At 37.7% G+C, this 23823-nt stretch overlaps 1 protein-coding gene across 3 annotated transcripts in view; it reads right to left on the bottom strand.

The window, feature by feature from the left end:
• Positions 1-22383, bottom strand: part of TBC1D22A (TBC1 domain family member 22A) — a 139823-nt gene extending 117440 nt beyond the window's left edge. For all 3 annotated transcript variants that reach the window (XM_038153033.1, XM_038153034.1, XM_038153035.1), the window contains exons 1-5: positions 22197-22383; positions 19780-19836; positions 17757-18097; positions 16887-17066; positions 2058-2128 (exon numbers count right to left, since the gene is read on the bottom strand). In XM_038153033.1, the coding sequence (XP_038008961.1) occupies positions 2058-2128; positions 16887-17066; positions 17757-18097; positions 19780-19836; positions 22197-22258 (711 nt within the window). In that variant the 5' untranslated portion in view covers positions 22259-22383. The remainder of the gene's footprint in view (positions 1-2057; positions 2129-16886; positions 17067-17756; positions 18098-19779; positions 19837-22196) is intronic.
• Positions 22384-23823: the final 1440 nt, after the last annotated feature.

Genomic DNA, 23823 nt, shown 5'->3' with positions numbered 1-23823 from the left:
AAGAAGATGAAAGAAAATGCTGCCTTACATTAAAGAAAAGTAATGATTACTTAAAGACTCGTCTTTGGGTTTCCAAAACATACTAAATGAGGACCACATAACAGATAAGAAATCACAGCAGGACTTAAGAAAAGCTAAGAATTTTCAAAATACTGCCCTTTGGAGGTAGAAAAAAAACAAACAAACAAACAAAGCCAGTTTTGTAAATGTCTTACTCAAAAAATAATCCACTTAATTGCTAAAGTACAAAAAAAGTAATCTGAAAGCAGGTTTTTGCAGAGGCATGGCAAGATGAAGTTGCAAATTGAACTGAAATAGATTCTGGAGTTGTTAAATCAACAGAACAAGAGAACTCTACACTTAGGCTTTTTTCCAGACCAGGAATACAAAATTAAAATCAACTTCTGGATTTAAGTTAAAGCTCCTGGAAAGCCTATGCTCTTACAAGAAGGCAAGAGGAGTCAGCTCATTTTATATTTTTTTAATTTGCATAATTCCAACTCTCTAAACCCCAGTGTCAGTCTTCTGATTCAGAACTTAAAATGCTTATGCTTTAGCTTACTATGTTTCAAAGTCAACTTTGAGTTAACCACAATTTTTCTTACTTTTAGTATTTTAAAACAGACATCCTACACTTCAAGAGGAAAAAAAAACCTTTTTTACAACCAAAATCTCATAACTTTGAAAACAAAATTAAAATAAATTGTAAGCTCCATGTTTAATTTCAATAACAGCAGGATATTTGAATATCCACCATTAAACTGCATCTGCAGTTAGCATTAGAAGGAACTAAGCTGCAAATTTAGTAGAACTCATCAACAAGAAAGACTCTTTCAGTCACTGGAAATCAGCATCAATCTGAAGTAAATACTTTGCATTCCCTACAGAATTATTCTATATAAAGCAAAGCTATTTAAGTCTACTCTCTGAGAAATTCGATAGTGCTAAACTGGTGTGTGTGTGTGTATAATTCAGAATTTTAAACAGTTTTTAAATGCAGAAAGATTTGCCGAGAAAGTGTCTTTCACAGCCTCTGGAGAGCAGACATCATGAGAATTCTGCTTCTTTTTTATACAAACATCCTCATAAACCTTCTCCCAACCACAGACAGACAAACAACAGCTAAAATGTTTAACCAGTTGTCATCACAAGCATTATAGCTGAAAAGATAGACATGAAAAATACCTCTATGAAGAACTGCATTTTTGCAGAAAAACCTTTTTAAACATGGTGCAAACACCAAGATGAAAAAAAAAATCCTGTTCTGTGACACCAAACCCAGTGAATCACATATTTCCACAAGCTTCTCCCACATGCCCAACTGAAACACCTCCATGGTACCTCAGCCAACCTACTCCCAAGCTTCAGCCATTGCAATATCCTCTGGCCAGAGGGAAAAGATCAAAGTGCTCAGCCAGCCACAAACTCACACCACAAAAAAGTGATAAGCTTTTTAATGAGGTTGTCTCTGAACTGCCTCACAGGTCTGACATCAGGAGAGTCAATACCACAACTCAATTGACAAAGTGGTTCAAAGTTGTTCATCTTAAAGCACTATAGAAGAATCAGCCAAAAAAACCTACAGATGCTATCACTGCTTTTCCTCACTACAGTGTTAATCCTTTCTTGCAGTTACTTTAATGTGAAGTCAGAATGAAGCCTTTCATAGGACGCTGATAGTCTTTGCTTTCCCTACTGTGTGCCTATTTTCAAGAAAACTGTTAAGAATGTACTTGTCTTTGAACCCTCACCATTCCATCAAAACTGGTTGAAAGAAGCCACTGTTATCCCAAGCCCTTCTTTCACAGAAAGCCAGGCTGAAAAATAAAGATATACAGCTGGCATTATTTACTACTACTTCTCATCCCCCTCCTTTCAATTTGATAGATTAATCCTGAAATTGAGTAAAAGAACATAACTTCCACTACAATCAGCACGAGACACATTTCCAACCATCACTGATGGATTACAGTTCATGCAAAATCATTTGCAACGCTTGAAAAAGCTATTAGTACTAAATGCAAAGGAAGAATAAAATAAAACAAAAAACAACTTACTGAAAGAAGCTTCCATGCAATTGGACGAACCCGTTTGGGAATGCCAGACCAACTCAATTTTCGCAATTCATCTATTAAAACACAATGGTTTCATGAGAATCAAGGAAATTACTACCAATTTACATACACAGATCCATTCAAATTACCACAAAGGCGTTCAAAACAATGGTCTTCTTAGAAAATCCAGTGATTACAGAAATACAGGGCAATCCTAATGAATTTATGAAATACTGGATAATTGCTATCCATAGGGACACCTATGGTAATAGTTACTGAGTGATAAGGGAACCCTCTGGAGTATCTCTCAGCATTACTGTTTGGTATACATGCCTTATATTGTCACAGTTGGCAACTTACTACATAAATGTATTATTCTGCAAGTATTTTTGAGATACCTGTGAAAGGAATACACTGTATCAAAGCAGGTAAAGCAGTTGTAATATTATTTAAGTCTACACAAAATAAAGAGCAGCAACAAATGCTTTCAGAAACATTAAGAAGTTCACAGTACTTCTGCACACTAAATATGCACGGATGGAGGAAATATGAAAGCATGCTTATACACATAACCCCAAGAAGTTTCACAGTTCACAAAAAATTTCCCCCTTATCCTTCTTCTCAAGGAGTTGAGAGGCATTGGAAGAATAAAAAATTGACCAAAGGATCAGTAACATTAGAAAAATATGACAGTACAAGAGTTCAGTGTGAACCTAAGTCTCAAAGAAACAATGAAAGCATAACTTGTACAGACTATAAATAAGATTAAGAGATAAATTCAAGAAGTCACAGGCTGACACGACAAATACACTTGATTATGAGTATGCTCTCACAGCAAACACAAGATTCAATGAGAAAATAAGTTGCAATAAGCAACTGAAAGAAGTTTAATCTATTGTCATATGCCAGCTGTGATCATCATGCACAAGCTGCCCAAAAAGAACCACAGACTGGGGGTCCCATTCCTTAATCCTGTTTCCCATTTTTTGATCTTCTTTTTCCAGCACGCTTCTACTTCCTTTTCTCTGGCCCATTTAACAAACCACTCCAATTATTTCTTCCCTTCATGGTCCCAGTTTTGCTACTGCTATACCTAAATAATGCATTTCTGAAATGATTATCAGGCACTGTTGGTCTTGTAACACTGCACTTCCCTAAGTGATCTCTCAGGGCTTCTCTCCATACAATGGCACTGTTTGGGCACCTCTCCCACAACTCCCCCTTGACTACTTGTGAAATCCAGGCATACCACAGGGTGCCATCTACAACTCGTGTCAGCTTCTCACACCGTGGTTTGTTACATACAGCAATTTCTCACATCACCTACAGCAGTTCTCCACACCCCAGGGAGTTTCAGCATCCATGCAGCTTTAGCATTGGCTTGCAGCCCCTACCACTTGTGCAATTCCACCCATGATCTGATTCCAAGTAAATCCCCACCATATCAAGCACTACAGCATAAGTAACAACATCACTGGTTATATTCTTCTAAAAGCCAGAAAGGCAGGAACTGGTCAGAAGATGTAAAGGCAAAATAAACATATAATATGAACAAGAGTAGAAAAACAGTATTTTGCATAATTTATGAACAAAAACAATAAAAGAGATAATATCTACCTTAACTAAACAAATTATATATATACTTCCCTTCCACCCCAAAGCATGACAGTTAGCTCCAGTTGTTTTAATACCAATGAAAGCCTCAAGTCTTCAAAAGCAAAATCTCCAAACTGTGCATCTTCCTGCTCTACTCATCCTTGTGCAGCACTTATGAACAAATATGCTTTACTGGGTCTAATCTATTTGTGTCCAGGCTGAACAAAAACCAATCTTGTGCATTAGTTTATTTCTTCCTTACACAATCATTTTGCTCAAGTTTCAAGTTTTGGCTACCTTTATACGCAGCCATACCATTTACAAACATACTTAGTATATGAAGGAAATAGAAAATAAATTGTAACTCAGCAACTACTTTTATGACTTTCTTGTAACACAATTGTCCATTCTCAACTCTATACCCACCAAACCCACCCTAATCTTTCACCTTTCCATATTTTTGCTCCACCCTTAACTCAATAGGAATCCATACCCAAACATGGGTACCAGCCTCTGAAAACAGCACATGTAAAGTAAGAAAAAGTATAAAAAAGGAAAAAAAAGCAGATCTACTGCCACAATCAGAAATGTGAAGCATATGATTGAGTGATAGATCATCCCAAATCACCTAGTACAAAAATTGCACTTACTTTAAAGTAACTCATTTAAGGCCAAAGATAGGAAATACACAAGCAAATTGGAACACAGCTTATTTTGCCTCCCTCCCCTTCTGATCCTATTCTGCAATGAACATACATTTCCTTTAATTTGGGTAACTTGGGTATCACATAATTCCAATAACAATAACATACACTATGGGAGTGGGTTCAAAAGCACTGCTCTTTCTGAAAGGAAATCTCAGCACTGCTCATGGAAGTGAAAACCAGGGACAAACGATGGGGCTTTTTTACAACATAACATTAATTTGAAACAGATTCTCTATTTATCCATAATGTAGGATTTGGGAGTGAATACGTTCCTACATTCTTCCATACTGAACACAAATAGTTATTTATGTTGCTTTGCCACTGCCTTATTCTCTCTGGGAGCTCTTTTTACACCTAGATTGTCTGCTGGGCCTACAAAATCTTCAGCAATGTTCCTTCTCCCAGTGTATCTGAGAAAAACCATTTAAAGCTAGTTTTTATATGTTTCTAAGTTGTTTCTCAAACTCTCTTTTAGAAATGCTTCCATTCATTTGGCCTGACAGGATTCATATTCTGCTCTGCTCTCCTTATTTGACACAGAACTTTACCTTTTGGATTGTATTTAATAACCTTCTATTGTATTTAATAACCTCCTCTGCTCTGTTGTCATGCCATTCTTCTCAACTTTCTCAAGGCTTTTGTTTCTGGTTTTGCTTTCGTAAGTCGTATAGTAATTGCTTTCAGGACAGAGGACTGTTAGACAGATGATTGCACAACTGAGAGTTAAGTCAATCCCATTACAAACCATTAGCCCCGGGTATGTGATAGTTCTATTTCTTCACACTGACTGCTGTCCTATATCATAGTCTTCTGAAATTCCAGGATCCCAGACTAATCCAAAAAAACATATCGAATTCTGGCTCTAACTTTCCAATACAGTGAGCTCAACTACTATTTTGCCAGTGACAAAGAGCACACAGTAAAACTCAAAGGGGCTATGCAAGAATTCTTATCAGGTGTAGTAGCAAACCCCAAAAGCACACAGTCTGACCCTGGCATGACACTACTGCTAAAGCATCAGTTCACATTATGCTTTCCTCCGATGGCTCATCACCAAAACAAGAGGGAAAAAAACAAAGGACCCTGCCCTTTCCAACAGCAATTACAACAGCAGGACCAAAGTTGCTCCTGGAAGACTTAGTCTACCCTGCTATAACATAAAATAAAAACACTTCTGGGGATGAGAAAAAAAAATTGAAGTACATACACAAGAGTATCATTTTAGACATACATAAAAGACTGCCAGTGAAGCTAAATTCTAATACTGCTGTTAAAATACATTAACTACATGTGCATTTTATTAGACATACATAACTAAATTTTATTAGTTATTAATAGAGCAAGTGTCTCTATTACAGTCGTTAAGATGGGCTTTATTCTTACAAATGGTTCAACAGGTGAGTTCTTAAAAATCAAATAACTACACATAATTAAAATACTCACATTCCAGTTCTAAGGTTACCTTGAGACACCAGAAACTTAAAAAGAGGACCCTGGAGACTACTGACTGGTCAGCCTCACTTTTGTGCCTGGGAAGATCATGGAACAGAAGACCTTTCCAGAAGCTCTGTGAAGGCACATGCAGGACAGCGATGTGATTGAGACAGCCAGCACAGCTGACCAGAACAAGTCCTGCCTGAGGAGCATTTTGGCCTTCTGCAACGGAGTGTCTAATCGGTGAACAAGGAAAGGCTTTACAGGTGCCATCTATTTAGACTTCTGTAAAGCCTTTGACATGGTCCTCCACAAAATCCTTCTCAATATTGGAGACAGAAGGGGATTTGATGTGTGGACTCTGCTGCATGAAGAATTGCTTGAATGAGCACATCCAGGGAGTAATGGTCAGTGGCTCCGTGTCGAGATGGAGATCACTGATGAGTGGTGCCCCTCAGTTCATACTGAGCCCAGTGTCACTCCATGTTGGTGACATATACTATGGGATCAAGTGTACCCTCAGCAAATGTGCAGATGACACTGAACTGAGTGGTGTGGTTTATACACCTGAGAGCTGGGATGTCATTCAGAGGGACTTGGACAAGTTGAAGTGGGATCATGGGAATGTCATCAGGTTTAACAAGAACAAGTGAAAGGTCCTGCACCTGGGTTTGGGCAACCAAACAGTAACAACACAGGCCAGGGGATGGAGGGATTAGGGCAATAAATAATTAGGGAGAAGGACTGGCAGGTAGTGGTGGATGAGAGGCTGGACAGGTGAAAAAGCCAAATATGTCCTGGGCTGCATCAAAAGCAGCATGGCCAGCAGGTCAAAGGAGGTAATTCTGCCTCCTCTACTACACCTTGGTGAGACCTCCAGGTGGGCATGGAGTACTGCATCCAGCTCTAGAGTCCTCAGAAAGAGAAAGACATGGGCCTTTTGGAGTGAGTCCAGAGGGCCATGAAGATGATCAAGAGGCTGGAATGCTAAACAGATTTTTGGGTTTTATACATTTTCCATATATTTGTAGCTCCATAGACTACTATTATATAGTTATATAGCTCCTTAACTAATTATAGTACTTTTCCTACCCCATTACCTAAATGTTAGAACAATAAGTTAACCTTCTTGGAATCTTATTTAGTCTTCCCTCTATAGTGTGAACCACTATTTTTTCACTATAAATTATAGATATAATAGATGTGGGGTTAGAAGCTAGAGGCAGCTTCAGTGGGGGGCAGAACCAAAAGGGGGGATTACTTATTTAACTGTTCTTTTAATTGGATGATTTCTGTTAAGTATGCTAATTGGTTAAACTAATAAAATTCACACGTAATACAGTGCGGCAATCTTGTCGTATTTGCACCATGCAGAACTTTCATTAAAGGAAACTGTTTGGTTTGTGGCATCAGGCATCAGCTGGACCACCTCTCCTATTAAGACAGGCTGAGAGAGCTGGAGTTGTTCAGCCTGGAAAAAAGAAGGCTCTGGGCACATTGTTGTGGTCTTTCAATACTTAAAGGGAGCTTATAAAAAAAATGGGGACAGATTTTTTTTGTCAGAGTCTGTTTTGATATGACAAGGAGTAACGGTTTTCATCTGAAAGACAGCGGCTTCAGACTAGATGTAAGGAAGAAATTTCTTTACAGTGAAGATGGTGAAACATTGGAACAGGTTGCCCAGAGGAGTTGTAAAGTGCCATATCTGGGTGAGGGTCTCAGACTAACGTGATCTAGTTGAATATGTCCTTGCTGATTGCAGGGGTGTTGAACTAGAGGACTTAAGGGACACTTCCAACCCGAACTATTCCATGAACTTTCTAACATTTCAGCCAATGACAAATGGTTTAACAATTAATTTAAATACTTTCTCCCTAGTCAAAACATAACTTCAATGAATTGTCATTGAGCAACTCCTTCCCCTTGTAGATTTCCCAAGGAATTAGACATCCTAGTTTTGAGTCACCAAGCATGTTCCCAAGCACAGACTTCCTACAAAAGAGTTTTAACAGCACCTACAAATCAGACACACATTTTCAATCAAGATAGTACCACAAAAATATTCTTGCTTCAATACAATTAATATTTTCCTAAACTTCCAGAAAAATTATTTTGAAAATGAGCACTTGTAAACATTCTAATTACAGACACAATCACTTGTTAAAAGTGTGAGCAAGGTGAAATTAGGCAAACCCAAAAAGAGATCTGTAAAACCCTGTCTGTGAACTCTGTCTCAAACTAAGAGAATACTCTCTGAAGAAACAGTTTAAACCCCAATTGTTAGTCTGTTTTTCAGCTGCCTCATTATTTGACATAATTCTGTGAACAATGGCTATGAAAGAATTTATAAATCCCCATAGATTTTAGACAAAAAGTATCTCAATTTGCTCACACTAGCCAACTATCACTTCTGCTTAGGAGACAGCAGTTACTTTTCACAAAAACGTTGCTTTAGGATATCTTATTATGAAGGTTTAATGTGGTAAGAAAATGCTTCAAATTAATATGATTAATTTAATTTAGGAAAAAATTTGTTTTATCTGGCTTACTACAATACATTTACAGATACATTTCCTCTCTCTGAGGAAGAAAAAGTTTAAAGCATTTGTTCTAACAGAAATCATAGGACTATCCTTTTACTGCATTTAGATTTAAAGACTTCTCGTATTCCATAAATATTTCATGGAGAATTTTACAAAGAAAACATGCCATTAGTTTGCCAGCTTTTAACTGTACAAGCAATTACTGGAGTTATTACCCACTACACCTAAAACACATGAGGGCAAACAACTAAGTCGACAAGTATTTTTCTTGGAACTACAGGCTAATCATTCTACCCATTGCAAATATATAAAAATAAGAAATATTAAAGGAGTTCAAAATTTCTCTGTATGTATTATTCATCTTTGATACAGCTGTTATTTCACTGAAATTACTATAAATGGCTACATGAAGTCATGGCCTGCATGAGCAACTCCATGATAGATATGATAAACTAGATTTACATGTTTTATGTTCCTACAACATAAATTCCTTGGATATTTTAACTATACAAAGCTGGAAAATTCTTTCAAAAGCACAGATGCACAGAACTGCAGCTCCCCCAACAGCATGTTATAATACAGGCAGTACATATAGAAAATAACTTTAATACAGGGCTTGTTATTACTATGGCAACCACAGCAACTGGTTTTCAAAATGAATAATAGCTCTGTTAGGCACTTCATTAATTTTTTTTTTTAATCAAACACTGCCCTTAATCTTCTCAATGGAACAAAGAGTTACTCTGAATGCTGCAGAAACAGGAAATAAAGTCCAATCCACCTTTGTAAATACAGGATAAGATCCTTTTCAGAGTCTTTGCTAAAAAAGAGTAGGAAAGTACATCTTGTCTGTTACTTCACATTAAAAGTCAGAAGCAGATGAGGTTAGTGTTACAAGGTACAAGTAAGCAAGTGATTAGGAAAACCAAGGCAAAAAGAAGATTATTGAAATTGCTAAGACCAGCAACATGTGAAGTCAGTGATGGAAATGATAAGTAATGGAGAACAACTATGGCAGCAGCAGATGTTTTTCATAGTTTTCCCAAAACATCCAATTTCTGTGCATCATCAACTATTTTTATTTTTACATTAATGCCATTGAAACAGTTTCTAACTTTTCACATACAACTAAGGGAAATCCTTTTATACCCTACTCTGAATGTTTAAAAAAAACCAGCTCTAAATGACTTAATTATGAGTCTTCACTTCAGTGGTTGCACTGGAAGTATTATTTAGTTTAGCTTTACTGTAGGTTCTATTATATCAAATTGCTGTATAAGGCTAGCCCTTAACCTCTAATCCATGTAAGTTTTCCTCAGTTAACTGCAAACATACATCACATCCAGAATAACCGTCCATTGTGGCTAAAACACACGTGAGGGCAAACCTAATCAATAATCCGCAACAGGGAGGCAGCACAGCACAGACATACACAGTGAAACTTGCTCCACTGTGTTTACCATCCCAGACAAGTTTTATGTACTTCTTCCAGTTCTGGGCATGCTGCTAATGAAATAACAATGGCTTACGTTCCAACTTTATTAATAGTGAAAGAGATGCTGGCAAGAAAACCTAAAGGATTAATTATACTTCCTTGAGCGTTCGTAAACTGATTTACAAGCTGTATGTGCCACTCATTACAAGAGTACATTGCTAATCTCGATGTTCAAAAGCTTCAGGACACTGAGCATGCTCAGAGTTCTCATTAGTTGTCTTGGTGACATTCCTGGTAAGTCCCTCCCATGCCACGAAGTCTGCAAAATGTCATAGGAAGAGGCAAAGCTGCTCCCTCAGTCTACGACTTCAAGAGAGAACACTGGACTTCTCACCTGTCTATTTTACTGGAGAGTACAGGCTTCACAAAGTGTAAGTTCAGCTTTCATGATGCTCTCAGATAAGGAAGGGAGATGGCACACCAAAAACAAACAAAACAAATAGCCGTACAAATACAAAAACTACAAGAGCACTTCATCACCTAGTACTTCTCTTTCTCCCGGTTCATCCAGACGAAAATATCACTTTTCATGGTATTGTTTACCACATGGCCAAGACTCAGAGAATGTTTTTGAACATCTGATCAAAAAATCAGTGCAATGATCTCCTACAAATTCTGCTAAAATTTTAATGGATGCAAAAAAACTTTGATTAATCAATCTTGTTATCTGGAGTAGAATGCTAACTCTTTTCTTTTCAAATGATCAGTTAGTTGTAACTACCAAGGCAATTTTTCTATGTACATAAAAATTTGATTGATAATTTAATGATTTTTTTTAACAGTAACCCCTTCACATGAACCGAACTTACGGAGCCCACTGTAATGATCTACATCCAAACCCACTTGGAAAAAGACATAGTACAGAATTCCACTCCTTGTTAATGGAGCCATGAGTATAACATGGCAGTTTTAAGGACTGTGCTAAGAGCACACCTCTTTTGGAACAGATCAATGGTTTTAACCTGAAATGTTCTCTGTGGACATCCACACAAAAAGAAAAAGCTTAGTCTCTAAGCTGTTCTGATACTAACAAAAATCAGATCTTCTATTTATAGGCAAGAAGTCCAGAACCTCAGAACTAGGCTCATCTGTGAAGTTCACAATGCCTCGCACCCATTTATTAGAGTCATACTTGAACTCTTGACCAAAAAAAAAAAAGGTAAAGTTTTAGGTAACAGGCTCCTTTATCAGAACTGAGAAAAGGGAAATGTTATCTTGTTAATAGGAGCTGCAGCTGTTCAGTCTTACTCTTTCATTTCCCCTCAATAAAAATGAAATTCAATGATAGGTGACATTTGGAACACATAAGAGTAAGGAGTCTTCGCTCAAGTCAAAATGAATAAATCCTTGCTAAAAAATAACATTAATCTACAATTAAACTACAGTTCTTTTGCAAAGGCTTTGATACACTCCCTCACAACATCCTTGCCACTAAAACTGGAGAGATTTGTTTGAGGGATGGGCTGTAAGACACAGACATTCGGTCAGTTCCTTATCCAAAGAGTTACAGTCAATAGCTCTGCTCCAAGTGGGAGCCAGTAATGAGTGGTGTGCCACAAAGGTCCAATACCATTTAGTATCTTCCTCAATTACACGGACAGACAACACCAAGCTGTGACACAGTGGATTTGCTGGAAGGAGCACATCCCATCCAGTGAGACTCAGACAGGCTTGAGAGGTGGGCCAAGGCAAACCCCATGAAGTTCTACAAGGGCAAGTGTAAGGTCCTGCACCCAAACTGGAGCAATCACTAGAATCAGCACAGGTCTGGAACTACTATGTCAATCTAGCATCTTAACAAAGGAAGAGAAATGCATCCTGAAGAAACAAACTATGCAAAATCTTCTCAAAATTGTTTCAAGAATCTATTATCATCTAGTTACAACAAAAAAATCATAAATTAATACCTTTACATTGAAATATTCCACCAGAGCAGTAATCAGAATAAATGCTTACTATTAAATGAAAATACAAGTTATGAGACCAACCCACAGAAAACAGGAAGACAAAATACTAATCCTGCAACAAGTAACTAAAAAGGGAATAAATAATGGATACTGAACATTCATTTCTTTCAGAAGACTCTGAATTAATAAAAAAGATGTTACAAAGTCTACTGGTACAATACTGCCTGGTTAATAATTTTTTTTATTAGCTAAATAGAAAATCACCTTTTGTAGATAAAAAGCTAACTAGAACAGAACAAGAATCAGAGAGGACACCTTTTGGTGATAATAATTTGAAAAGACATATAACTAATGGCACATCACACGAAGCAGCAGTAGGACACATGTTAACTTTATACTATATATCAACAAGCTGAAAGAAGAATAGGTACTCACATGATCAACTACAAGTAATTCACAGCTGTAGGGGGCATTAAAATTCTAAATTACATGGATGTACTAGGAGCACAGAGATAAATCACTGTGTAGCTTAGTGCAGATAAATTAATGAAGCTGGGAACAAAATTAATCAAGTTCATTTCAATTAATGCATTTTGTAAAGTTATTGAAACTTTTCAATAGCACCAGTTTGGCAAGCAATTTTATAGGACATAACAGACTGTGGTTAGAAAATACTAGATTTATGAGCCATAAGTGAAAGAAAAGGTAATTACTATGTTAGATCAGGTTTAATATAAATCTGCAATGGATGTGACCATGAATAGGAAGATCCTATTTCAAGTTGCTGCAACAAAACAGAAGACTGCTGTGATGGGAAAAAGAGCCATCTAACATGTTTTCTTTCTGAATTTAATCTCTAGAGAACTACTCTTGAATTCTTTTATTATAGCACACAGAGACAACCAGCTATTGTTACAAAATAATCTGAGATTACAGCATGTTAACTCCTGTAAAATTATGTAATTAGTTTTGGCCACCATCAGATAAATCAAAAGTTCAGCTATTCTTTACAAGTTCTGCAAGATTTCACATTATCCACTACTTCTGTAATAAAAGACTAGCTAAGAGACAGCATCCAACTCAGCAATTTGCAGTACTCTCTGAAAAGGTTTCCTTTTTGAGATTTGGTCAAAAGCAGGAAGAAAAATAGCTGAGTTTTTTTTAAAAGTACAATGGAAAGTGCTCTTGAATGCGTACAGCAAGTGGAGTAAATTTAAGATGAGAATACTTCACAATTCCCATTGGTGCTTTTACAGGGCCTTCTATTCTTTTTATCAAGGCAGTATGCTGAAACTTCAACATATTTTATTCACCTTGGGATTTGTCATGACTAAGTAGGAAAAAAAGTGACCCTAACATGCAAAACAATTTTACAACTTAAGAAATTAGTTGGTTTGACTCTGAAAGAATACATGTGTTACGTTGCATAACAGTAGCATTACCATGTTTTGAAGCTTGATTAAATTCAGAGAACACAGCACACCAAGTTTACCACTGGTTGATATTTTACTTAAATAAACACATTTCTCACATCCAATTGCATACTCATTAGCCATATACGTGTAAAAAACAGAAAAATAGTTGATTTGAAGATAAAGGCATTAAAGAAGTGCTTTATTCAGCTGATTTTTAAATTTATATTAGTAACTCATCATACATCAGCTGTGCTGAAGTTGCAAGTATGCAATAACTTGTTTGTTGCTTTGTCAGATTTTATCAACATTGCTTAGATTGTGTTTGCACAGTAAACAGCTCCCTAAAACACTTTATAAAATTACTAAAAAACACAAGTCTAACAAAAAGAATTAGACTCTAATTGGAAACCTGATAGACATAGCAGTATTGTTCCTCTAATATGTACAAAGTGGTCTGTGAAGGAAAGAAAAATTTCTTCTCAGAAATACTCCCCCCACACTGCTTTGTTAAAGTTCTGTACCCCCCTCTTAAAGCAAGCAACTGCTTGCAAAAATTCTGCAAGCCCATCTTCACTTAATAATGCAAGGTCCATTACAAGGAAAGACAAGATCTGAAATTCAGTATGTCTACAGCAAACTGACTGCAAGTCAAGCATAAGCACAGGTTGATTGCACAAAACCACGGTGAATTATTCCTGCTGAATAAGCTGGCATGCACTACCAGGAGTGGGCAGCTATGCAGACAAACAGACCCTACAGCTACTCTGCAGCTGTCTCCTGAACTCAGCTATCCTACCAAGAGCCCCACTCTGCTTCCTGAACCTGAACCCGTGCACTCACTACAATCTAATCAACAGGGGTCCCTCCTCAAGTCCCCATCCAACCAAACTGCTTCTTACAACACGCTCCTTCTACCAGCCCACATTTCTTGCAGTAACTACCTACATCCACAAGTTCCAAGTAGCCAGCCTCTGGACCAAACCCATCTCCAAAATCTGTTAATGGTTTCCAATGACTAAAATAATCTTCACTTCCAAATTTATGCACATAATTAATCTTTTTGAGATTTTTCTTGTGAAAGAGCACACTCTTTCACACCTCTAGTTCGCATACATGACTAAAATTGCATTTTACACTATCTTTATAGGAAAATGATTATTCAAGTGTGACTCAAAGGATTTCAAGGTCATTTGTATTACTTTGTATTCATAGTCAATGTTGATTTCTCTTGCTATGATATGAGAATATGTGCATGACATGGCTACAGTTCCACAAATTAACTTACTTTGATTTTGCTTTGAAAGGACTTGTAACATAATCTATTTCAACAAAATGTGAAACTAAACCAAGAAAATAAACACAATAGAAATACTTTACTTCAGTTACTTGTACTTCCAAGCAAAACCAAGCCTGATACTTGCAGAAATGAAGAGAAATATTTACAAAAATGTCTCCATGTCCCACTAATTTATTTCATTGTGGCAAACAAAGCCCAACTGTTTGTGGCTAACACAAAACAGACTCACACATATCACATCACCCCACACACACACGCAGACAGAATAAGCCATCTGCAACAGAACAGCCACCTATCCCTATATTACTCACCACAAACTTTAGCTTGGAGCCTATTGCCTAGTTTCTACCTTAGTACATTTCCAGTACTGTTCTGAAGAAAAACTGGGGAAAAAAAAAAAAACAAACACAAAAACCACCCCAACAAATTAAAAATTAAAAAGTCCACCACATAAAACCTAACACTTTCCCAGGCTACTGCTGTCATTATAAATCAAAAATACTTTTTAAACATAATCTTCACTGTAGCACAGAGCTAAACCAAACATCTTCCAAAAATGCATACATTAAAAATGCATATAGACAGGCACACACCAGATTCTGATGAATTGTGCATACTGCAATAAGCACATACATGTTTGCATATGTATATTTGTGTACACACACTTTCCCTAACAGATACCAAGAATGCAGTCCAAGCACTACTATCATATATGATCTACTCCTAAGAGCTCCATGATCATCAAGAGCTTCCATGTCATAAATAACGAGTTCATTTCTTTCACTAAAACTATAATGTATTACCTGTAGAGAGATAGATAAAGATATATGCATCAAAAAAATCAAAACTGGGTATAAAATTCTATTCACACAACTTCAAACTGTAATTATCAGCTTGTACAGCAAGAGAAAGAACAAGCTTCCTATAAACAGATGTAGAAAAGGTATTATTTAGTGGTTTGCATAACAAATAATATTGAGAGCTTAGCAGATATTTTTCACACTAATATAAAGGAAGCATACTCATATTTCACTTTCTTACATATATTTCAGTGTGAGATTCATAAAGTTCAATAGCAAAAAAAACCAGTTTGTTTAAATAGCATTGACTAAGCTCACCACCGACAGGGTGACTGTACTCCTAATGAGAGTGGAAATTTTCTTCCAAAGTTATTTCACTTTAATCCATAAATCTGATTTACCAGTAAAGTACTCTAAACTAAATAGACAGCAAAAGTTAAATGAGTAGGTTTAAACTGAATTCTGTCTTTCCTCTGATTTTGCCACCTTATGTAACAAAGATTTCTACTATCCCAACATTCTTAAGCTATGAGTTTTCATGTCAGTCACAATCACAAAGGTCATAACATCTGTTAGATCAAAGGGTTAAAAAGCGGTATTTGATTACCATTTCAAGTTTATGTAAAAAATGTTTTAACATCTCCCTTTATTCGCAGTTGCATTTCAGAGGAATGTCCTGTAACTCACTGAAATGCTCAATCTCATGCAGTTATTATAGTTTCCATAATTGTACTTTCCCAGCATCAATCTGACAATAAGACACAGCATGGAAAAAAAAAATAAATAAAAGCTACAATTTGGACTGTATTTATATTGAAGAAGCCTCATGACAATGACCAGGCAGGAGAGCATCAATTCAGGAACTGTAAACATGCAATTTCTACTTCTTTCTGCAAGTTTCCTGAAGATATCTTCTGGAATGGTCTACCTCAAAGACATTTTCTCTATTCATTATTTTGCCCTCAATTCCTAATCACCAAGTTCTTTAAATGGAGTGTACTAATCCTGCTTCAGATTTTCACTCAGGATACAAAGCCATTTGATTCTGTGATACCCTCTTGGCACTTGTATTGACTATTCAGCGGCTAAAATCCAGTAAACAAAGGGAACAGTCAAGTTATCTGACAATACATTTGTTTTCCCATTGACTTGTTGTCAGCATTCACAGATGAGACACAGAACTACTGTATCAGCCTGTGAACATGAAGAAGGCTCACGGAGCAGACAAGCAGTAATACTTACACTCCTCATTGTTTTTCACTCCTATTAATTTCCAAGCATGAAAATCACACTTATATACAAAGCTGTTCCATTATCAGGCACTAACAATAAACACAGCTAATTATATTGTGGGGTTTTTTTTCCTACAGAGATTAGTCTGGTAGGAAGAAATAATGTGAGAAAGAGCAAGAACCCATCAAACCCTACACATATTAGTAGGATGTATGCAAATCACGTATTAAAAGCAGGAGTACAACAAACTTTCCATTTTAGTCTTTCTTTTGCAAGATCAATTTTCAATGTTGAAAGGATTAGATCCCAACCAAACCATATGGCAGGACAGTACATCAAACAGGAAAATTCTATAGTTTAAGAATAGCTTAGATGTAATTCATAGGTCCTATGAGAAACACTCACCAAGATCTGTATTTGGGCCAGCAAGTAGCTGCTTGAATTTGTCTAGTCGAGACGCTTCTCTCTCAGTTAAAGCAGGAGTAACTGAGGTGTTGTAGTCTGCCATTCCACTTGTCAAGGGAGGTATGGAAGTTTGTGGAAGTGACTGTGATCTCTGCATGGAAGAATTTTCACTAGCATTTTCTGAAGGGAGAAAGAAGTATGGCAGTTAGCCTCAGCTAGAGAGAAGGCTACTAATCAGTGGAATTTAATTTGTAAATTCAAAGCAGAATTCTGGTTTTGAAGAATGCAAACTCAAGTATAGCAGAAGTTTGGACTTCAAATTACTTGGATTTAGCAGAAGGAGCTAAAATTTGAAGCAGTATTCCACACTTAAAATACATCAGAGATCATATTAATAGCAAGGCTCATGGATTTCTAAAATCTGTGTTACTTTAAGCTGTTTCCATTCTCCCTTACATTCTTAGAAAAAAAAATAAAGAAAACAAATTAAAAAAACAACCACTGAGGAATCTTGAAATTATTGCAATTGAAAGCTTATATAAAATCATGGAAAAGATCACCTCAGGGTAAATCTCCCAGTCCACCTGCATTGCTTTTTCAATATATTTTAATTATATTTATATTTTAACAACAATTTATTTATAATTTCTCACAAATAGTGAAAACAAAAAAAGTTTAGTTATTCTTCCCTCACACACATGCATCACCATTTCGTAAGGCATGCAGTCTTCCTCTCAAATAAATCACTAGTGATAAACAGTATTTTCCTGCAATATTAATAAAGAGTTGGGAAGCGTTTACTGTCTTACGGGGCAAATATGGCAGCTCTCATCCTTTAACTTCCAAGATCTTTTTCACTTTTCAACATACCTAATGAACTCGATGTATGACCTTCACTGACTGATTTAACAAGCCTATTATCACCACATGCAACTGAAGTCAGCTGTGCAAATTCCTCTTGTTTTTCTTCCTGTAGATGTTCTTCCTGAAATTTATGCTGTTCTTGTAGCTTGCTGTGATTCTGAATTACTTTGTGAGCTGTTTCCATGACCACTTCTGTATTTAAGTTTTCAGCAGCTATTGCTAAGAGTTCATCATCATCATCTCCAAGATCCCAAGCATCACTTGTGTTACTTTCAAACTCTTGGAAGGTGCTGACTTTCTTCAATTTCACTGGAGTGGTAGGTGGCTTTGAACCTGGTTTTATCAAGCTGTTTAAAAACAAATAAACACTATTTAGAAAACTAGTAAAGAAGCAAAACACTCTGGGCAGGACCAAATCCTGAAAGTTCATAGTTGACACTATGTAGGCAGCAAATATTTATCTCTCTCCACACATGTTGCCACTACATTCACCCACAGTAACATACAGCTAAAGAAATCTGAAAAAAGGGCTGTAAAAACTGACACTTTGTCGCTTTGAATACAAGCAAAACAAGTATTTCCTTCTCTTAAGAAAACAAAACCCAAAAAAAAAAAAAAAAAAAAAGACCAACCCCAAAATCACATGAAAGGATTACTGCTAGAATAGCTTATAAAACAGGGCACACTGCACTGCTCTTGCTTCATCCATTTCTGTAGATTTCAGCCCTTTCAATGCAATTGCTGCATAACAGCACAGGAGCTGAAATCAAGCCATGGTCTACTCCTAAGTCATCATAAGCAATCATGCAATACAATCACTGTCATAAACAAACCAAGTCTCACCTTAAAACTCATTAATCCCCATCCATGCATGCCAGCATGGATTTCCTTCAGAACTTTGCTCTTCTCAGAGGAAAGATATTTCTTCCAGTTACTAGTCTAAGTGGACCCTGATCAGCTCCCAACCTTTTGCCCCTCTGTCAACATGCAGTATGAGATATGAACCAAGTATCCCTCCCTAGCCTGGAACTTGTTCTCACTTACAGTAATGCAGGGCAATCCCATCTCCCTTTAGAAGTGGGCTGAATAAGGTATAAAGTTGAGAGGGTTTCTTAGTCTGTTCCCAAAAATAAATAAGTTACTGCCATTAACTTAATTGTGCTTTCACAGAATGGGTAAGATGGGAAGGGATCACAGAGGGTCATCTGGCCCACACTCCCTGCTCAAGCACGGCCATCTCGAACAGAATCACATCAAGATGGTTCTTGAGTTTGTTTCTGACCTCCCTCTCTCTCCACCTGAGCTAGTTTTTCTTTTTTCGGTTAATACAGGCACAACTGCAAATCAGAAAAAGTTCTTACCCAGTTCTCATACGATATCAGTTATAATTCTATAATTCTTGTATGTTATGTCCTACAGGGAGTCTCTTCCCTAACAGGTGCTACAACACTTACACTTTCCCCTGACTCGTCATCACTGTCTAAAACAGCAAGGTCTTTCTCTAGTTCTGTCACTTCAAGCAATAAACTGCCAGTTTTTGTTACTGGGTCTCTATACCTCCGTATGTTGAGCCAATTAATCTCATTTATTTTAATTCCACCCTTAGGATCACACATTTCAACCACCTCCAACTCTCTACCATCTGAAAATTAACTAGAATATTTACTTCTTTACTATCTGAAACCAGCCCTTGAAAAAATTTAGTAGAAGCATGACGTCCTTACAACCAAATACTTGTCTTTGTAACACTATTTTTTTACTTTACCACAATTTCCCATGTATAAGGCATTAAAAATAAATAATAACAGTTGGCAATCTATGTTAGTTAAGATCTGAAAGAGCTGATTTGTTCCTGCAAATATGGTAAGCATCAGGAAGTCACAAAGGAGAAGTCAAAACAGAGAAGTCAAGATTATGACAAAAACTGAAAAAGGAAGATTAACAATAAACTTTACAGCCAACAGGAAAAAAAAGAGAAGACAGAGGAGACACAAAATACTTGGAATATTTAAATATTAGGTTAACTCACGTTCCATGTAATAATGGGTCAAAAGGTGGATGCTGAGCTCCGTACACATGTTGAATACTAAAGGAAAACAAAGAGAGTTATCACAAAAATAATAAATATTTGGAGAGTTTCTGTGTATTAGTCAATAATAAACAGAACTAAATGTTCCAACAGTTGTATGTTTCAAAAACTAAAAATAATAAACTGTAATTGATGTGCATACTAAGAAGTAATTTAATTAAAATCATAGATTTGCTAAACAGGAACTCTGTGAGACTTAAGCTAAGGCTATTTTAGGCTATTTTATTCTTCTAACCAGGAATTAAAATAAGAAATAAGTTAGACTGCAGTAAGAATCTACAAAAATTCTCTTCTCAGATTTATTATTTCTTCATCTCTTGCAAAAAATTAAAAATTCTCAAAGAAATTTCTATAGAGATTTCATCTTCTACATACCCCTGTCACCCAAACTCCAACCAGACAGTTCACCACTGCTAAAGTACAAGGATGACAAAGCCACAGAAAAGTGCAGAAGGTGACAGCTTAGAGAATAAAAGCCATAGGAGTACTAAGAGAACGCTTTGAAACAAGCTTCCAGACAGACTTATTCACTAGCCTCTAACATTACAAAATAGCATGTTATTGTGAGAAAACCAAAACTCTCTACAAACTTAAAGTTCATTACCTCCCAGTTATTGGGTATTAAACTATCTTGTAAGTAAAAAAATGCCACAGAAGACACATCAAGACTTACATGTGGCTTCACATTAGGAATGATTACTACAGAACTCTCTAATTGTAAGAGGAATAAATCATATGCAACATCAACAACTATCCAGACCTGTAATAAAAATCACATAGAACAAACACGCCCTCCTGACATGCCAAAAACAATCTCCAGACCATAAGGATAACGAAGTCCAACCTCAGTAAACCTGACACAGAACCAAGCCAAAAAGACTGCAGTCACAACAGATTTCAGGAGAGGCTCAGATTTTCACAACAGCTGCAGGATTAACACCAGTGAAATTAGCCCTATGGGTGACTGAAAATGGTGGTTTATCAAAACTCTTCACGATTTTTTTATGTGATTCCATGGAAATCAATTCCCCACCAGCCTTTCCACAGAGCCACATGCCATCCTCTCCACAGGCACGTTCCCTGCTCTACACTCTCCTGAGGGTCAGGTGTCACTGCTCATTTCCACACACACAGAACGTGCCTTTTCCTTACACCACTCTGTGAATACCTGCAATGCTAATCCAATCAAACAGAAAGCAACAACAGTCCTCTCCAAGCCATGAAAAAATAAATTAAAATCAAAAGCACACTCTCCATAGTGTCCTTGTTTTTCCACAAGCCTGCAAATTAACTGCAACTATTTATAGATGCTGTGCAAGGGAGGAAGGCCAGAAGTGTTTCACCCTCAAGAGAATCAGCAAGGTTACAAAGAAAACATATTAGAAGAAGGACAACAGTTGGACTGAAAAAGTCAGTTTGTAACTAAAGAAACAAAACCACTCTCAGTTAGTGCTCATGGGTAACTGAAAATGTAAGTAGGTAAATGATGAGCAAGACCATGTTGCTGAATTCACATAAGGGGTATAAAATACAGAGTTACTGTTCTCTGAGAACCACAAGCACACATCATTCTTACAAAAAGAATACAGAAAACTGTACTGTGAGAATAATTTAATGATAAGACCAGAAAATGTTATTGCTAAATAATAATCTGAACATGTATTTCCACCCTGATGTAACAGTCAAAAGAGTTAACAGGACTTTGGGGATATAGTCGCTGGAAAATCTTGAATGGGAGCATGTGCTTGTAGCTCTTCGCACTAATACAACAACTGCTCTGCTGTTCACAGTTCAGAAGAAAGTTGAGAAATTGACAATGTTTTGAAATACGGAGCAGAAACTACAACATGTCTCCATGCCTAGAAAATACAGCTTCCTACAAAGTATTTCAAAAATTTCATAACTTGTATCAAGTTTCAAAACATCCTAACCTGGCCCTGCTGAGAGCTACAAACATTCTCCCACTCAAAATTTCCCAGCGAACACGTTCCCACGATCACGTTAACTCCTTTAACCGCGATGTCAGGCTGGGAGCGCACACTCAGATCATTATTTAACAACCTTTCTGACACAAGTTATAACCAGCGCTGACTGACCACCAGCCATCTCCAGTAGACAACTAGAGGCGCCCAGCGCCGGAGGGCTCCGAGCGCCGAGCTAACAAGGGACCCCGGTCCGAGCAGCGACCGACCGGACCCGCTCCCTGCGGCGGAGACTCAAGGAGCGGCGCGGTCCCGTGGGGCTGGGCGGCCGAGGGGCAGGAACGCGGTCACAGCGGAGCGGGACGGGCACGGCCGCCCCCTCGGCCCGTCACCGGCCAGGGGCCGGCGACACCGACCTTCCGCGGCGCCTCTCACCTGCCCGGCACCTTCGCGCCGCTCCGCTTCCAGAACTGCTTCCTGCCCCCGTCGCTGGCCATAGCGGCGTCACCTCATCCCCTCGCGGCCCCGGCCCGCTCCCTCAGGCTTCACTCCCCGCCATTCCTTTCCACAGAAGCACCACTGAGCGCCGCCATCTTGGGACAACAAAACAACCCCGCGCCTTATTGGCCCCCCGAAGCGGCCCGGAAGTTTGAGCCAACCAGAAGTGAGATTGCTGCCGGGTGGGCCCGGTCGGGCCAATCGCAGCGAGGGCATGCTGGGAGCGGGCGGGGGCGGCCCGGTGCCCGTCACGGCTGCTCCCCGGGCTGCTCCCCGGGCTGCTCCCCGGGCTGCTCCCCGGCCAAAGCTTTCCTGTAGCTCGGGAATTGCTTCGCGGCTCTCCGAGTGTGACGTTTTCAGACTTTAATCCTCTGTGATTGAACCGTACAGAGCAATTGCTCAGAGTACTCCTCAGAAGGGCAAAACTTGCCTTGTAAATGGATGGTGATACTAACTGAGGATCAGTGGACATCGGTTATAAGAAAATTCATCACATTTTTCTGCTTTTATATTTTTACATTTGATTTCCAATTATTAACCAGTCAGTGAGGATGGCGGGGAGGAGCGGGGGGACTTTAAGTTTTCTCTGTTTGAAAGTTCTCCAGTCATTGTACCCACTTCATTTAAAGCTTTGAGATGGTGCAAGACTGGGGGGTTTTATATGTATCTGTAAATTTCCCAGCAGTACATCACTTCACAAGGATACATCACTTCTGCCAAGAATATAAATATGGATTTATGTTATTCTTTCAACCATGACTTCTGAGAAACCAGTGCTGAGTTTCAGGATTTTTTGCTGCATCTCAATGCAATTTAGCATATAATTTAACATATCATCAATTGTTCAGGGAACATCCTGCCACAATTAAGCCAAAAAACTGGCGTATAGTACAAGACCTGATCTACAGTGAGACCTTTGTTCTTTAGTATGTACTTCATGTGTAAGTTATTTCTTAAGAATTAAAAAAAAAATCCTGCTTTGGGATTTACTTCAGCAGTTGCCTTCTAAAAACTGACAAAAATTAAATGTTCCACAGATCTTGCTAGATCACTGTCCACAGAAAGCTGTAATTTCAATGCCTTTTATAGATATGTATGCTGTATGTATGTTCTCCATTTGTGTCCTTTAAGTAGGATTCATCTTGTACATTCTGGACCTTGAGTATCATCAGCATTAGTGGAATACACAAGAAAAATAATATGATCTTTGTCTGTTAGCTAAAGTGAGATGAAACCTGCGAAGTCATGACTGGAACTTTGCTTGGTCGTAGCTAGATAAATTTAAATTATACTTGTTGCTGCTAGAATACAAAAATGAGGTGTTTTTCTTGTGACAGTCAAAAAAGTGATAAATGCATAAAACATACATTCCATCATTAGCATTAAGATGGATGTTAAAACTGTGTTTCAGTTATTTTTATTTGTTCATTGTTGATATTTATCAAAGAGAAACATAGATTCAGCCTAGATAGCCCAAGCCATCTGTGATCCTTATGAGAGTTGACCTGAATCCTGAAGTGACACCATTTAATTTTTGTGTCAGTCTGGTGCAGCCATGTAGAAC

The sequence above is a fragment of the Motacilla alba genome, chromosome 1A, assembly GCF_015832195.1.
Source record: "Motacilla alba alba isolate MOTALB_02 chromosome 1A, Motacilla_alba_V1.0_pri, whole genome shotgun sequence".
Taxonomy (NCBI): domain Eukaryota; kingdom Metazoa; phylum Chordata; class Aves; order Passeriformes; family Motacillidae; genus Motacilla; species Motacilla alba.
The sequence above is the reverse complement of the archived record's forward strand: the minus strand, read 5'-3'. Positions and strand labels throughout refer to the sequence as shown.